The 17,235-nt window shown below is 47.4% G+C and overlaps 1 protein-coding gene across 1 annotated transcript in view; it reads left to right on the top strand.

Moving 5' to 3' along the window:
* LOC127651146 (complement C3-like) overlaps positions 1-17,032 on the top strand; it is a 50,701-nt gene extending 33,669 nt beyond the window's left edge. The window contains exons 33-40 of the mRNA XM_052136847.1: positions 8,267-8,357; positions 8,909-8,998; positions 12,265-12,370; positions 12,500-12,592; positions 15,933-16,013; positions 16,138-16,221; positions 16,466-16,601; positions 16,740-17,032. Of these exons, the coding sequence (XP_051992807.1) occupies positions 8,267-8,357; positions 8,909-8,998; positions 12,265-12,370; positions 12,500-12,592; positions 15,933-16,013; positions 16,138-16,221; positions 16,466-16,601; positions 16,740-16,881 (823 nt within the window). The 3' untranslated portion in view covers positions 16,882-17,032. The remainder of the gene's footprint in view (positions 1-8,266; positions 8,358-8,908; positions 8,999-12,264; positions 12,371-12,499; positions 12,593-15,932; positions 16,014-16,137; positions 16,222-16,465; positions 16,602-16,739) is intronic.
* The last annotated feature ends 203 nt before the right edge of the window (positions 17,033-17,235 follow it).

Raw genomic sequence — 17,235 nt, 5'->3', positions numbered from 1 at the left:
ACACACACACACACACACACACACACACACACACACACACACACACACACACAGTCAGTTGTGTTTCCATGTTTTATGGGGACTTTCCATAGACATAATGGTTTTTATACTGTACAAACTTTATATTCTATCCCCTAAACCTAACCCTACCCCTAAACCTAACCCTCACAGAAAACTTTCTGCATTTTTACATTTTCAAAAAACATAATTTAGTATGATTTATAAGCTGTTTTCCTCATGGGGACCGACAAAATGTCCCCACAAGGTCAAACATTTCGGGTTTTACTATCCTTATGGGGACATTTGGTCCCCACAAAGTGATAAATACACGCTCACACACACACACACACACACACACACACACACACACACACACACACACACACACAAACACAATAAATAAACCATTTTATTATTATAACATATTGTTTTTCAAAAAAGCTTGTTTAGTGCTTATTTATAAATCTATAAACCAAGGTACAAATTTGTAAAACAACTCCTCGTAGTGCTTTCTTTTAAAAAGGCTCTGAAAACATGTTTATTTAAGAAGACTTTTGGTTGATGGGTTTTCACTATTGTCACTTTAATCTTACACATGTATATACATTTTATACTTTGTTTTTACTTATCCTCCACTTTGTGATTTTATCTGTGAAAAGCGCTTTATAAATAAACTTTACTTACTTACTTTCAAGTTTGGTCTGGAATAGTGCGGCAAATCTATCAAACTGTCGGTGTTCATGCAGAGGATGACCAAATATTTGAAATGTCCCATAGACTTACAGATACATTGATGGAATGTTCAAATGAGCCAATGGAATGCTCCTTAATTCAAACTCCAACTGTCAAAAATTTTAATGTAAACAAACCCACAAAAGTCCTTTTATCTTGAACATTTGTGGGTTTGTTTACATTGAAGTTTTGACAGTTGGACTTTGAATTAATGAACAAAGCTAGTAAGCTGTTTATTTAACTGTAATGTCAATATAACCATCAAACAAAAAACGTTTTAAACTAATTTAAACTTGGCTTCCCTATCGAGAGGTCTCTCCTATTGCGTAAGTAGCTTACGCTATGGGAAAACTCTGTTTCTCGAGAAATATTGAAGTCTTTATGTAAAATGCATTGCAGCTGCACAGCAGACAGCGATGAGCGAGGCAGCTCGGTCATTGGCTGTGCCGCGGCAGCTGCTCGAACCAATGACGGGGCGACTCTGAACTTGCGTTCGCGCGCTCAGAGCCTGCCGAAATTAGCATAGGCAGGCTATATAATGGGCACCCTGTCATGAGAGTTCCTTTAGATTTAATCTCCTTCAGCGAAGACCTTCTCTTCGCTGGATCCTCTGGATTGTTGGAGTCTTTCGCCGCCGTTGACAAGCTTACAGCGGGACTGCTAAGAGGACGTCAGCGCCTTCAGCCGCCTTCGAAGCCTTCTGCTACGCCATCCGGCATGCATCGCATATCCTTTACTGCAAGCGCTCGCCCCCGCAACGCTTTTAAAAGTAAAAGAGTAATTTTCCAAGGCGTTGTTTCAAATGCCTTCAGCCTGCGCCTCGTGCAGAGGCCCTCTTCACGACGGAGATTGGCACATCATCTGCACTCGCTGCCTGGGTCTGGACCACGCAGAAGCTGCACTCATTCAGGGCGGATGCCCCGAATGCGACTCCTTGGGCCTCGCCGAGCTTTTCACCGCAAACGAGCCGGCTTCCACCGTGCTGCCACCTCCGTTCGAGCCGCGCAAGAAAAAGCGCCGCTCACAGAGGCTGCCAGAGCACGGCGACTTCGGTGACGTCACGCCGGCCCAGTCCCCGCGTGCATCACTGCTACCAGAAATCTCCCGCCGCCAGTCCATTTCACGAGGCGGACCTGCACCCCTCCAACAAAGCGGTGGGTCTCGTCTCGTTCGGCACATCAGGGGCGACGATGGAAAGGATGACAGCCTCTCTCTTGACGCTGCATCCGACGACTGGCCGGGCTCGTTCGACCCTGCGCCATCGACATCAGCGTACACGCAGCGGGCACCAGCATGGACTCGGAAATCGTCCAGTATCCTATCAAAAGCCGTGGAAGACCTCGGGCTCAACTGGTCTTCCCGGAAGAACCCGCCCGCAGCCGGCTGGACGAGTGGTTCCTGCAGAGCGCCGGCAGGCCCCCAACAGAGACCCTCTCCTTTCTTCCCTGAGGTCCACGACGAGCTCACAAAGTCGTGGAAAGCCCCGCACTCTGTTCAGCCTAAAGCCTTCTTTTTCTTCCTCGCTCCTCAGTGGACGGCGCGAGAGAAAGAGGCTACGAGGCAACTCCGCCCCTCGAGGAGACCGTGGCCAACCATCTATGCCCACCCTCCACCGCTGGATGGAAGGCCAGAGCTTCTCACCCCTCGAAGCCCTGCAGAACCACCTCAGCTGTCGCCGGTCACGCATACGCCGCCGCCGGCCAAGCTGCGTCAGCGCTGCATTCGATGGCGGTCCTACACGTTTTTCAGGCCAAACTCCTCCGCACCATGGACAAGTCTGGACCTGAACCCGAGGCTTTCAAGGACCTGCGCAGCGCTCACGGACGTAGCCCTCGCGAGCCACAAAGGCCACCGCCCAATCCATCGGCCGGGCCATGGCTAATTTGACCGTCCTTGAGCACCATCTGTGGCTAACGCTAACGGAGATGAAGGACGCGGATAAGGCACCATTTCTTGACGCGCCTGTCACTCCAAGCGGCCTGTTCGGACCGGCGGTGAGAGAATTCACTGAGCGCTTCACTGAGGCTCGGAAGGATTTGCAAGCTATGCATCACTTCCTGCCCAAGCGCTCCAGCTTGTCTCAGAAACCGCCCCAGCAGCAGCAGCGAGCCAGGGCAGAGCCGCCCATCTCCCAGCCGAAGAGCAGAACTGAAAAGGACGCTTGACGCCGCTCGCGTTCCGCTGGCCGAAGAAAGCCGCACGAGCAACGAGGTCCTCGGCCCAGAATCACTCTGAACACGGAGCCTCGTAAGTCTTCCTAGCAACAGGAAGAAAAAGAGAGAGTACGTGTCTCACAAAAGCCGGACCGCTCTCTCTCAAACATCTAAAACATTACCCAGTCCCCTTACAGGTGGCTGGAAATGTCTATACAGCAGTCAATGGGCCAGTCATAAAACTCGCTCACCTGCAATCAAAGCGCCGTTTTACGGCGACACACAGAAATCACGAAAAGAGTCATTTTCTGCCTGTGTCACTAAGGGTTCACATGTCCACACTAAAGTGCGCATTCCCACATATCAATACTGTCCAAACAGTGCCAAATACCTCCCCAGTTCAGGCTGGATGTCCCAAAAATGTAGATCGTGTGCCTATTGTCATGTATGCACCACTACACACAAGCACTGTTCCCACAGTTATAAACACTTCCCCAGTAAAAACGGAAATACTATAAGTGTAGCCGCATGCCTGCTGTACTGCACGCACCCCTACACACAGCTACCCATACAGTTTCAAACAGCTCTCTATTTCATGCCGCAAGCATCACAGATGCAATGCGCGAGCAAAGAAACTCCCCGCTAAATGCGGAAAGCTTTATGAATGTGGCGCGCGTGCCTATTATGATGTATGCACCCCCACCCCAAAACACTGTTCATACAGTTTCAAGCATCTCTCCGAATCATGCTGTGAGCATCTCGGAGATAGCGCACGTGCCTGTACTCTCACACGCACCCCTGCACTTGGCACTCAATACGGCTGCTCAGCGCGCACCTGCGCCTCTGAGAGCTGTAAACTCTGTGTTAGCACAAAGCGATTTGCCGGTGGGGCCCATACGTCACTGCGACACGCCCCCAGCCAGCAATCAGCCCATATCTGTGCGAGCAGAAGCCTGGGAAAAAATCCCCGACTTGCCGAAATGGGTTTTGAACATAATAAAACACGGATACTCACTTCAGTTCGCTCGCAGACCACCCCGCTTTTCAGCGGTGGTTGAGACGAAAGTGAGAAAAGATGTGTCACATGTTCTACGCACCGAGGTGCTCAAACTGATAGAGAAGGGCTATAGAAACTGTTCCTCCCTCTTTGAGCTAGGCGGGTTTTACAGCCGCTATTTTCTCGTCGCAAAAGGACGGTGGCCTTCGCCCCATCCTGGATCTCAGACATCTGAACAAAGCTTTAATGATTCGCTCGTTCAGAATGTTAACAACCAAACATATCCTCGCGCAAGTTCAGCCCGGGGATTGGTTTCTATCAGTGGATTTGTAAGACGCTTACTTTCACATTCGATAGCGCCTCATCACAGGCCCTTTCTGAGATTCAGCTTGAGGGACAGTCATACCAGTACACAGTACTACCATTCGGCCTATCATTGGCCCCCCGTACATTCACGAAATGTATGGACACGGCACTTTCCCCCCTGAGACAGCAGGGAGTGCGAATACTGAATTACCTCGACGATTGGCTAATCATAGCACAATCAGAGGACCAGTTAATGATGCACAGATCTTGGATTATCAGCCATCTAGAATGCCTGGGTCTGAGAATCAATTTTGCAAAGAGCGTGCTATCCCCCAGCCAGAATATCTCTTTTCTGGGAATAGTGCTAGACTCAGTGCAGATGACAGCGCGCCTCTCATCAGAGCACGCGCTCTCTATTCGACGCCTTGCAACATCATTCAAAACGGGCGCGCACGCCCCCGTCAAACGATTTCAAAGAATGCTCGGTCTCATGGCCTCGGCATCAGCTGTACTCCAGCTAGGATTGTTGCACATGCGTCCTCTCCAGCGTTGGCTCAAGAGCCGTGTCCCCACTCACGCGTGGCGCTCAGGCCACTTTTTGATCAGAGCGAATCACGGCTGTATAAAAGCCCTGACGCCCTGGAAAGCCATCAACTGGTATCAAACCGGCGTGAGTCTGGGCGTGAGTACGCGGAGAAAAATGATCATGACAGATGCCTCCAAAATAGGATGGGGGCCCTTTACGAGGGCAGGCCTGTCTCCGGTTTTGGTCAAACCCGAAAAGCGCCTACACATAAACTGTCTGGAAATGAAAGCGGTCGCCTTGGCTCTCAGACCCCTGCTTCCGTACCTAAAAAACGAACACGTCCTGGTCCGAACGGACAACATGACGGTAGTTTCGTATATAAATCGCCAAGGTGGACTCAGGTCGAGCTCCCTGCACTCTATGGCCAGGGAGCTCATCCTATGGTCACAACACCACCTGCGCTCGCTAAGCGCAGCGCACGTGCCAGGTGTCCTGAACCAAGGAGCGGACATGCTATCCAGAGACAAGGTTTTCCCAGGAGAATGGTCTCTCCACCCTCTGACGGTTCAGTGGTTATGGCAAACCTTTGGCGAGGCAGAGGTCGACCTCTTCGACGCGCACTGCCCTCTCTTCTTCTCAAAAAGCACGGACGCTTCGCCCAAGTTTGGCCGAGCCGCCCTTGTATGCTTTTCCCCGATCGCGATGCTACCTCAGGTCATCAGTCGGATCAGGGAGGTAAAATGTGCAGTGCTCCTGGTAGCCCCACTCTGGAAAAACCAGACGTGGTTTCCAGAACTGATACAGATGATGCAATCTGCCCCATGGCCGATTCCGCTGAGGCAAGACCTCCTCGGACAGGCCAGCGGGATGATTCTTCATCCCGCCCGATCTGTGGGCCCTCCATGCATGGCCCCTCAACGGGTTCCCGAGAACCTCCCCAGTGGAGTTTTGAGAACCATTACTGAGGCGTGAGCCCTCTACGAGGTGCTTGTATGCCCGAAAGTGGAAAGTGTTCAGTGACTGGTGTGATACCAAGAGTTTGAACCCCAAAACGTCGCGAGATACCAAGTGTACTCGCCTTTTTGCAGGAGCTGCTGGAGGCGGGCCGCACACCCTCCACGCTCAAAGTCTATGTGGCTGCCATAGCGGCGTCACACAATCCTGATAAAGGACATTCATTAGGGAAAAACGATCTGATCGTTCGTTTCCTAAGAGGCGCTAGGAGGATGAACCCTCCTCGCCCACCTTCGGTGCCGATCTGGGACCTGGCCACGGTCCTGGACGCACTCAAGGGTGCCCCGTTCGAACCTCTCCAAACCGTGCACCTTAAGCAGCTCTCGCTCAAAACCGCTCTTGCTGGCGTCGCTTCAGTTAAAAGAGTGGGCGACCTGCACGCGCTGTCATCAAACGCTGCTTGCCTGGAATTTGGACCTAACGACTGCAGAGTTGTCCTTAGGCCAAAGCACGGGTATATTCCTAAAGTGCTCTCTACACCCTTCAGAGCACAGGTGATATCTCTGGCAGCGCTATCGTCCCCAGCAGACGAAGGCGACGCAAATTTACTCTGCCCGGTCAGGGCGTCAGAGTATATTTGGAACGTTCTGCCCTGTTCAGACAGACGAAACAATTATTCGTATGCTTTGGCGGCCGAACTAAGGGTCTCGCTGTCTCAAAGCAAAGAATATCGCGCTGGATAGTGGATGCTATAGCGCTGGCTTATGAAGCCAAGGGCCTTCAATGCCCCTTAGGCATCAGAGCTCACTCTACGAGGCGCATGGCCTCCTCGTGGGCGTGGTCGAGTGGGATACCCATTGAAGGTATTTGTGCGGCGGCAGGCTGAGTCTCGCTTCGACATTTATCAGGTTTTATAACCTACAGGTCCCCTCATTGCATTCCAACATTCTATCAGCCTGACTATAGAATGGAATAGAGTGTGTGTATGCTGGGCATCACCTCCTCCCTTATAAGGTCCGTCTCTGACCGACTTAGAGGATTTATTATGCGTATCAGTACATAAAAAGCTCAGTACATAAGATGTGTGCTTGTGTTTGTACAAAGAGCGCCCCGCCTTGGGCAAGGACGCTCTGTAATATCCCAGTATATAGCTCGCCGTTGGCCGGCTTGGGGAATAATCACTTTGCTTTAAAGCTCAGGCACCTGCCTCTGGTTTTATAGAGCGAAGTCAGCACGCACGGCGTTTTACATGGTGTTCCCATAGCGTAAGCTACTTACGCAATAGGAGAGACCTCTCTATAGGGAACGACTCGGTTACTAGCGTAACCTCGGTTCCCTGAGAGGAGGGAATGAGTATTGCGTAAGCTGCCGTGCTTGTGCTTAGTCAGTTCGCTTCAGTCGATTGAACCTAAAGGAACTCGCATGACGGGGTGCCCATGCTAATTTCGGCAGGCTCTGAGCGCGCGAACGCGAGGCGCGCGCCCATTGGCTGTCACCTGTGCAGCTGCAATGCATTTTACATAAAGACTTCAATATTTCTCGAGAAACGGAGTTTTCCCATAGCGTAAGCTACTTACGCAATACTCGTTCCCTCCTCTCAGGGAACCGAGGTTACGCTAGTAACCGAGTCGTTCTTAGTCCATACTTTACCTATTTCGTTTTCAGTTGTTGTCTCTTGAAATCACCATAAAAAAATATTTATGTTGTGGTGAAAAAGTAATTCATAAAAATACTACTTTAAGTAAAAGTAAGTACAAATCCATTCATCGTCTAAAAAGCAAGTAAGCGACTCATCCATGTTGTCACTTTTAAAACCCACATAATTGTGTCTTGTACAGGTGATTTTGGTTACAACAACAGTGCATTAAAAGAAGTAAAGCTGAGTCACAAGTGGATAAGGACTAGTCAATTCCAAAAATAAGCTATAGTTCATGAAACTGAACATGGACATGTTAGAGATGGCTTGCTTGCAATTGCAGACTTCAGTTATTTTAGAAAAACACAAACAGCCCACGGACATCCATATCTTGTGTGGTTAAATCCATTTATTTAGATGCAATATAATAGATGTGGGTGAGAAACAGAACTATGTTTATGTCATTTTTATTTACTATAAATCCCTATTTTTATTATATTGCATCTGAAGATATGGATTTAAACACTGGAGTCGTGTGGATTACTTTTATGTTTCCTTGATGTGATTTTCATTCACTCATTCATCTCAGCAGAGATACTGTTTTTCTAAAATCATTGTGTTCTGCTGAAAAAAGCAAAGAAACTCATACACATCTAGGAGGGCATGTGGGTACTTATAAGTAAAAGATAAGAGAATAAAATGCACTTTTAGCTGTCACAGAATCACAAACGCAAACAGACGTACACAAGAACATATTCCATGTTTTAAATGTGTAAGGAAAAAGTATTTTAGAAATGTGTAACCCAAAAAAAGTACAGAAAAGTACAGCACCTAATTTAATTGAAAGTCAGTAACTGTAATCTGTCAAATTCACACAAATGCAGACTGGATGGATCCAGAGTGGATGGAGCAAAACTATTATTAACCTGTAAAGAACTTTTGCCATTGATTTGTCTTTACAGCTACAAAAGCCAGACAAATGATGCCACCATGACAATTATGGATATCAGCTTACTGACCGGGTATAAAGTGGATGAAGGAGATCTTGCAGAGGTACTGTGATGATAAATTGATGCAATGATGCTTCAAGTCTGAATAGAACGAATCAATTGCTCTAGATTCCAGTTTGCCCTTTGTGGAACAGCTTACACTGTATGTACAATGAGGTTCAAAAGTCCACATTGAACACCTGGTGTTGAAGATACAACTTAAACATGGAAATAAGCAAAGTTTGAGGATTTTGAAAAATGTAGGTCTCTAATAAAACAAGCAAATTTGTGACACTGACCATGTTAAATCTGTACAAAAGGTCAGATTTTCGTACTGATTTCCTTTTCCTTCCAAAGCAAAAGAGGGACATACCAAACACTAAGAAATGATAAAATCCATGCTAATTTTACAATTATACTTTTTACTCAAATTGTTATGCTAATAAGATAATTTAGTGGAAAGAACTGTAATAGTTCTGTAGAAAATAGCAAATAATTGCATTAATAATTCAGACCTCGCTGTATATTCAAGAAGAATAATGCAAAATATAAGACATCAAAATGAACAACATTGGATCATATCATTTATTGACTTTTCTTTTTTTGTACTTTCAGTTAGCCACAGGGAAGGATCGTACTATTCAGAAATTTGAGATGGACAAAGAGCTCTCGGAGCGAGGATCCCTCATCATCTACTTAGATAAGGTATTTCAGCCGATTGTGTTGTCAGATGTCTAAAGCAACACTAAAAGAGAATTTAAAAGAAAATATGCACTTTGGTTTATAGCACAGCATTGTTGAATTCTTGATTCTGATTGGTTGACAGACGTTCTGATGTGTTGAGTAATTCTCCATAACTGCACGGCTTTGAAGTAGTTTCAGGTTGAAAACAATCTTTCCGAATGTCTTAAACGTTTCAAATGGATGAAATTTCCATGAGACATACAGGTTACTATAGCAACAACGGTAATGGCGGCTTGGGTTGTTTCTGTCATGTTCTCTGTTGTCTTTTGCTTTTGTGCTGTTATTTTGAAGTTTAGTTTAGTTCCTGTTTGGTTTTTGTAGTCCTTTGTAGTTTCATTTTATGATTGGTTTTCCCCTGATTAGTTCTCCTTCCCTAATTGTTTCCCCAGGTGTTCCTTATTCCCTTGTTTGTTCCTTTTTGTATATAAGCCCTTTTAGTTTCCTTGTTTCCTGGTTAGTTCTTGCATGTTTTTTGATGCTCTGTGCCAGGTCTCTCTTGTTTTGCTTTTTTCTGAGTTTTTCTTTATGTTTTTTGAATAAACCGCTGCATCTAGATCCTCATTCTCCGCCTGCTTCGTCACAGAAGAACTAACCTACCTTATGGATCTAGCAGCTGTCAGAATTCTCCTCCTCAGGCAAGAGGACCGTCCAGTTGAGGATCACGTACGTGAGTTCCTAGATCTGGCAAATTTGGTGGACTACCCAGAATTTTCCTTGGTGGTTTTCTTCAGGGCAGGTCTCTGTAGTTCACTAAAGGAGCTGTTGCCTCCGGCGGAACCTCACTGGACGCTCCTCGAGTTTGTGGAGGAGACTCTACGAGTGAGCGGCTCGCCGTTCACTGTGGGTGTAGAGGAGGAGGGTTTATCATCTCCTCCCACTGAGGTCACCCCCCAGACTTCCATGGCTCATCGCCCCATGCCTGCTTCGGCCAACCAGCCAGAGCCCACGCCTGCCACGGTCAGCGAGCAAGAGCCCACGCCTGCCACGGCCACCGAGCCAGCTCCATTCGCTCGGAGGAGGAGGAGGAGGAGGAGAAGAGGAAAAACTTCTGCTCCCTAGTCTCCGCCTGCCACGGTCAGCGAGCCAGCGCCTGTAGCCTCGACCGTCCCAGAGCCTCCCAGGGCTTCCCCTTCAAGGGCTCCGCCTCCCGAGCCTCCCAGGGCTCCGCCTCCTGAGCCACCCAGGGCTCCGCCTCCCAGAGCTCCGCCTCCCGAGCCACCCAGGGCTCCGCCTCCCAGGGCTACGCCTCCCGAGCCTCCCAGGACTCTGCCTCCCAGGGCTTTCCCTTCAAGGGCTCCGCCTCCCGAGCCTCTCAGGGCTCCGCCTCCCGAGCCTCCCAGGGCTTCCCCTTCAAGGGCTCCGCCTCCCGAGCCACCCAGGGCTCCGCCTCCCGATCCTCCCAGGGCTTCCCCTTCCAGGGCTCCACCTCCCGAGCCTCCCAGGGCTCCGCCTTCCAGTGCTCCACCTCCCGAGTCTCCCAGGTCTCCGCTTTCCAGGGCTCCACCTCCCGAGCCTCCCAGGGCTTCAATTCCTGAGCCTTCCACGGCTCCGCCTCCTACAGCTCCGCCTCCAGAGCATTCCAGGGCTCCACCTCTAGAGCCTCCTACGGCGCCACCTCCCTCAGCTCCGCCTCCCGAGCTTTCCACGGCTCCGCCTTCCAGGGCTCTGCTCCTCGAGCCTCCCATGGCTTCAATTCCTGAGCCTTCCACGGCTCCCCCTCCTACAGCTCCGCCTCCAGAGCCTTCCAGGACTCCGCCTCCAGAGCCTCCTTCGGCGCCACCTCCCTTAGCTCTGCCTCCCGAGCCTTCCACGGCTCCGTCTCTAGAGCCTCCTACGGCACCACCTCCCTCGGCTCTGCCTCCTGAGCCTCCCACGGCTCCACTTCCTGAGCCTCCTGCGGCTCCGCCTCCCGAGCCTTCCATGGCTTCGCCTTCCACGGCTCTGTCTCCTGAGCCTCTCTCAGCTCCGCCCCCTGAGCCTCCCTTGGCTCCGTCTCCCAGGCCCCCTGAACCTGCCCCTGTCCGGTGGCCTCCTCTCAGGCCTCCTGACCCAGCCCCTGTCTTGTGGCCTCCTCTCAGGCCTCCTGACCCAGCCCCTGTCTTGTGGCCTCCTCCCAGGCTCCCTGACCCGGTCCCTGTCCTGTGGCCTCCTTCCAGGCCCCCTGACCCAGTCCCCATCCTGTGGACTGCTCTGTCAGCCCCTTGTGCCCACTTGGGCTGCTCTGTCAGCCCCTTGTGCCCCCTTGGACTGCCTGTTTGTCCCCTGTGCCCCCTTGGTCTGCCTGTTTGCCCCCTTGGTCTGCCTGTTTGCCCCCTTGGACTGCCTGTTTGCCCCCTTGGACAATTTGTTTTTTGTTTTTCTTGTTTTATTTTGCTTTTTTGGAGCGTCTGGAATCCGCTCCTTAAAGCGGGGGCTCTGTCATGTTCTCTGTTGTCTTTTGTTTTTGTGCTGTTATTTTGAAGTTTAGTTTAGTTCCTGTTTCCTGTTTGGTTTTTGTAGTCCTTTGTAGTTTCATTTTATGATTGGTTTTCCTCTGATTAGTTCTCCTTCCCTGATTGTTTCCCCAGGTGTTCCTAATTCCCTTGTTTGTTCCTTTTTGTATATAAGCCCTTTTAGTTTCCTTGTTAGTTCTTGCATGTTTTTTGATGCTCTGTGCCAGGTCTCCCTTGTTTTGCTTTTTTCTGAGTTTTTCTATGTTTTTTGAATAAACCGCTGCATCTAGCTCCTCATTCTCCACTTGCTTCGTCACAGTTTCCAAGCAAGCACATTTATTGGTGGCGTTTTAGGGACTAAAACCTAAAAAATGTCTCAAGAAACATGTACATATGTTAACCATTTTATTAGCCATATAATTAACTCCGAACCATTGAATTACTGAAAAGTAAAGATTGAAAAGTGCTGAAGCTGCATTTCCACCTTTTTTTCCCAATAATTCAATGATCTTAATGATTCCTTGCTTACTATCAAATAAAAGACTTTTGAGGGAGTGATGAGCTTAATCAGGGATTTGGCTTCATATAAAAGACGACTTGGATAATTAAATTATTTCTGAATTGATTTATAATTAATGCATAAAGAGTTTCTTCAGAAGCAAATGCAGTAAGATAAACTTCTATTTTGGATTACAAGATATAAAAAGGTTTGTATATGGTACAAAGTTTTATTTCGGGGAGTATTGGAAATAATTTTCTGCTGTTATAAATTTGCTTTGATTTCGGTGTTATTAGGTTTCTCATAAAGAGCATGAAAGGATTTCCTTCAGAATACACAAGATGAATAATGTGGGTTTACTTCAACCTGCTGCAGTGACTGTGTATGAATATTACTCTCCAGGTAATCTGCTGGCACATACATTATAAATTATACTTTATTATGTTATATTATATAGTTTGTTGTTTTTGGATGATCCAATGCTATATTCTATACCCACCTCTCTTTCATGAAACCCATGTGTTTTCTTAGATGCACGCTGTACAAAGTTCTACCACCCTGAAAAGAAAGATGGCGCTCTAAACCGACTGTGCTTAAACAAGGAAATATGTCAGTGCGCAGAAGGTATTGTAACCCAGAAACAGTGCAAGAAGGACACTTCAGTGCAAAAGTTTAAAGGGGTCATGTATCTTTGTAGCATTTAGACAGTGTCATTGCAAAAAGAGTTTAATGACCATTTTCCATTTGGGTATTAATATAGTTTGCTCTAGAGTTAGACCGATATATCGGTTTTGCTGAGTAATCTGTGCTGATAGTTGCTTTTTGGCAACTATAGGTTATCGGAAAAAATCCATGAAGATAGTTTTTTCTTTCTTCTGCTGTGTTCCTCTATAACAAAAATGTGGAAAAATACACAAAATCCTGGTGAATATAAAAGCTATATAAAGCTAGTGGGCCTGGGTAGCTCAGCAAGTAAATTTGACTACCACCCCTGGAGTCGCAGGTTCAAATATAGGGTGTGCTGAGTGACTCAAACCAGGTCTCCTAAATAACCAAATTGCTAGCAAACCTATGTGTTCACATGTGGCAACCTCCTTGTGGTCACGTAAGTCGTGCATGGCTTGTGGAGAGTAGCATGAGCCTCCACATGCTGCGAGTCTCTGCAGTGTCATGCACAACGAGTCACGAGATAAGATGTGCGGATTGACGTCTCAGAAGTGGAGGCAACTGAGACTTGTCCTCCACAACCTGGTGTTATGATTAAGACGAGGGCAGACGAGGAGTGAGGATCTAAATGCAGCTTCTTTAATGAAAGAGGAAAAGGTGAACAAGATAACTAAAATTAACTAAACATCCACGAGGGGACAACAAAATATAAACATGAGAAACATCGTCGAAGGGCAAGGCAGGAACACAGTCAAGGAGGGCACAAGGGGAAAACAGACAGTCCAAGGGGGGCACAAGGGGCAAAGAGACAGTCCAAGTGGGCACAAGGCAAACAGGCAGTCCAAGGTGGGCACAAAGGACAGACAGGCAGTCCAAGGTGGGCACAAAGGACAGACAGCAGTCCAAGGGGGGCACAAGACTGGGACTGGGTCAGGAGGCCTGGGAGGTGGCCACAGGATAGGGACTGGGTCAGGAGGCCTGGGAGGTGGCCACAGGACAGGGATTGAGTCGGGAGGCCTGGGAGTTGGCCACAGGACAGGGATTGAGTCAGGAAGCCTGGGAGGTGGCCACAGGACAGGGACTGAGTCAGGAGGCCTGGGAGGTGGCCACAGGACAGGAACTGGGTCAGGAGGCCCGGGAGGTAGCCACAGAGCCACAGCCATGGAGAACTCCGAGGGCGGAGCCGTGGAAGGCAGAGCCATGGAAGATTCAGGTGGCGGAGCTATGGAGGGCGGAGCCGTGGAAGACTCAGGAGGCAGAGCTGTAGAAGGTTCTGGAGACATGGCCGTGGTAGGCGGAGTCATGGAGAACTCTGGGGACAGAGATGTGGAAGGCTGAGTCATGGAAGGCTCAGGAGGCGGAGCCGTAGAAGGCGGAGCCCTGTCAGGCTCAGGAGGCGGAGCCCTGGGAGGCTCGAGGGTGACCTCAGTGGTCGTGAGTACTAGCGGAGACTGGGGAGAAGCTGCTCTCTTCCTTCTCTTTCTCCTTCGGCCAGCAGGAGGCGCGGTCATGGGAAATGTCGAGGCTTCATGTGCTGGCTCTGGGACGGTCGAGGTTACAGGTGCTGGCTCTGGCTCTGGTACGGTCGAGGCTACAGGCTTTGGCTCTGGTACGGTCGAGGCTACAGGCTTTGGCTTTGGCTCTGGTACGGTCGAGGCTACAGGCGATGGCGCCAGCTCTGGTATGGTTGAGGATACAGGCGCTGGCTCACTGACGGTCAGGGCTACAGGCGCTGGCTCACTGACGGTCGAGGCTTCAGGCGCTGATTCGTTGACCGTGGCATGAGTGAGCTCTGGTTCGCTGAACGTGGAAGGCAGAGCCATGGAGGGTTCTGTGGAAGGAGCCATGGAAGGCAGAGACTGGAGAGCAGAGGCCCTTCCTCTTCTCCTCCTCCTCCGGGCGGACGAGGCCATTCACGCTGGCTCTGGGACAGACGAGGCTTGCAACGCTGGCTCTGGGACGGACGAGGCTGGCAACGCTGGCACTGGGACGGACGAGAGTGCTGGAAGTCAGCCGTGGTAGGCGTGGGCGTTGACCGTGGCAGGCGTGGAAAGCTCAGAAGCTGAACCCAGGATCGAGAGAGGTGGTTCCTTGGCAGCAAGTTTTTCCAAAACGAGCCTCACATACTCCTTCCATGTGTGATCTCCGGGTTCCAGCAATTCCCTCTGCCGGCATGTTGGTAGTCCGAGTCGGTAGATGGTTTTCAGGGAAGTGTCATAAAAACCGGTGTGGATGGCAACCGGGGAGAAGAAGTATGAAAACTTGCGGATTGATAAATCCGCCTGGGTTAGTTCTGTGAAGAATGCTGCTAGATCCATTTTGCTTTACTTTAATGTAGACCATTGTAACCGAGTCAAGTCTCCGTCAATTTAAAATAAGAGTCCTCTGTGAAAATCAGGCTTGTTTATAGTTTTTGCTTTATGCACCAAATCCCAATTTTCTTATGGTAATTTTCTGTAGTTTTGTTGCAGAAAAAACTGAATCTTGTATTTTATTCTTGTAGCCTCCATGACTTTAGCCGTCAAAGTAAGAAAAGACAAAGTTTTTTAGCATTGTAAAGTAACTTAAAAACAATGGACCGATTAATTTTTTGTCTGCCTTTTCCACCACCTTATAGTATCTGCAAAATCCACCATCTGTCGACCTCTAGTTTGCACTATCCCATCATTTAATATGAACTTCTTTGCAAAGCTGCATTAAGTTGTGACAAAATCCAAAAGTAATCCACTGTTAAGAGCACTGTTCGATGATCAGGGACCTTGAGAAAATAATAATTTTTTAAATAATTTCACACATTAGACAGAGAAGCATTTATTTTAATTTTCTTGAGCATGTGTAACAATCATGTAACTATTGGCGAAGGCATTTAAAAAAAAAATAGTGACCATTCAGAACAAACTCGCAACTAATTCGCGCAATGAATAGAGCAGAACGCAGGAGTCTCGAAATGCGTTTTAACAGTTGAAGATCTGTATAACCTGACATGCCACTGCAACTGTCCTGTACAAGAGATGCTGAAAACACAGCGAAACATGGCACAGTGGTCAAAGACATCCATCTAGTGAATGAAGACATGGAAGATAAATGTTGAAAATTTGTTGTGTGTATATATATATGTATATATATATGTGTGTGTGTGTGTGTGTGTGTGTGTGTGTGTGTGTGTGTGTGTGTGTGTGTGTGTGTGTGTGTGTGTGTGTGTGTTATATAATGACTGTTATATGGCCCTTTATATGGAAAAGTGGTATTGATTTTGGTGGTGATTATTGCAAGTGTGCTTCGTCATCTCTTAACATAGAAAACTGCAGTTACCAGAAAAAAAACAATGTCGACGAAGATTTGCGTTCGGATAAAGCCTGTGAAGCTGGCATGGATTATGGTAAACACATTCAAAATTTACATACATACAAACTGTTTTTCATGACCGTCAAGTAATAAATGTTTTCATTCCACATTACTGATCTGGTGTAGATATTGAAATAGCACATTGTACTGTTTTACAGTTTATAAAGTCAAAGTGGTGAAAATGGATCTGTCACAACACTCAGACTTTTATAAAATGAAGGTGGAGAAAGTCCTGAAAGAAGGTAAGTTTCATTTTTCTCTTGTGTTCACAATGTATGTGGAAATGTCTCTTTGTTGAGCATGTTACGTGTATCTTGACCGGATTCCATAAAATGCAAGAAATGACATGCAGATGCTCCTGGTCAGTCTTTCTCAGTCCTATTAGTCTTAAAGAGATAGTTCACTCACCAATGGTGTCATCATTTAATCACCCACATCTTGTTCCTTTACAACAGAATAGTTTTTAAGTACTGTACTGTCCTCTAGGCTCTGATGAAGAAGTGGAAGGACAGGAAAGAGCCTTTCTGGGTCATCCAAAATGCAGAGAATCTTTGTTATTACAAGAAGGAAAGTCGTACCTCATAATGGGCAAATCCATTGATCTGCCTAAGCTAGGAGGAAGGTAGGTGTCCACTGTGTGTCTCTTTTATGTGTTAAATAAATGATGGTTAATTTATTGAAAATGCTTAGATGGTTGTTTATACCCAAGTGTAACCAGCAAACTAAGTCAAGTTTTGTGTTCTACTTCTGTTGTTTTTAGAATACAGTACATCTTGGATGAGCAGACCTGGATTGAATACTGGCCAACAAGAGAGGAAAGTCATACTGCACAGTACAGGGAATCGTACATCGGCATCACTACTCTCGAGAATAAGCTACAAACAGAAGGATGCTCTACATAAATATATAACAAATGATTATATTACAGAAGATCAAACATATTCTCTCTTGCATACTATTCTTCAGTTGACCCTAAATAAAGCTTTTTTTTTTTTTTTAAATAATAATAATAATAATAATGTTTTGGACAAGATACTTTATTATAATTTCATAATAAAAGTTAATTGAACAAAGTTTAAAATGTTGGTGTTTGACTCTTACTAGATAAAACGTTGTGTGATACTGGTCATTTTAAATATTAACACTAAAACCTGCAGAAAACACTTTTTTTTTTTTTTAGAAGAATATCTCGGCTCTTTTCATCCATTCAATGCAAGAAAAGTGTGGTCAGAACTTTGAAAGTTCAAATTTCTGGT

The sequence above is a fragment of the Xyrauchen texanus genome, chromosome 11 (assembly GCF_025860055.1).
Source record: "Xyrauchen texanus isolate HMW12.3.18 chromosome 11, RBS_HiC_50CHRs, whole genome shotgun sequence".
NCBI classification, from domain to species: Eukaryota; Metazoa; Chordata; class Actinopteri; order Cypriniformes; family Catostomidae; genus Xyrauchen; species Xyrauchen texanus.
The sequence above is the reverse complement of the archived record's forward strand: the minus strand, read 5'-3'. Positions and strand labels throughout refer to the sequence as shown.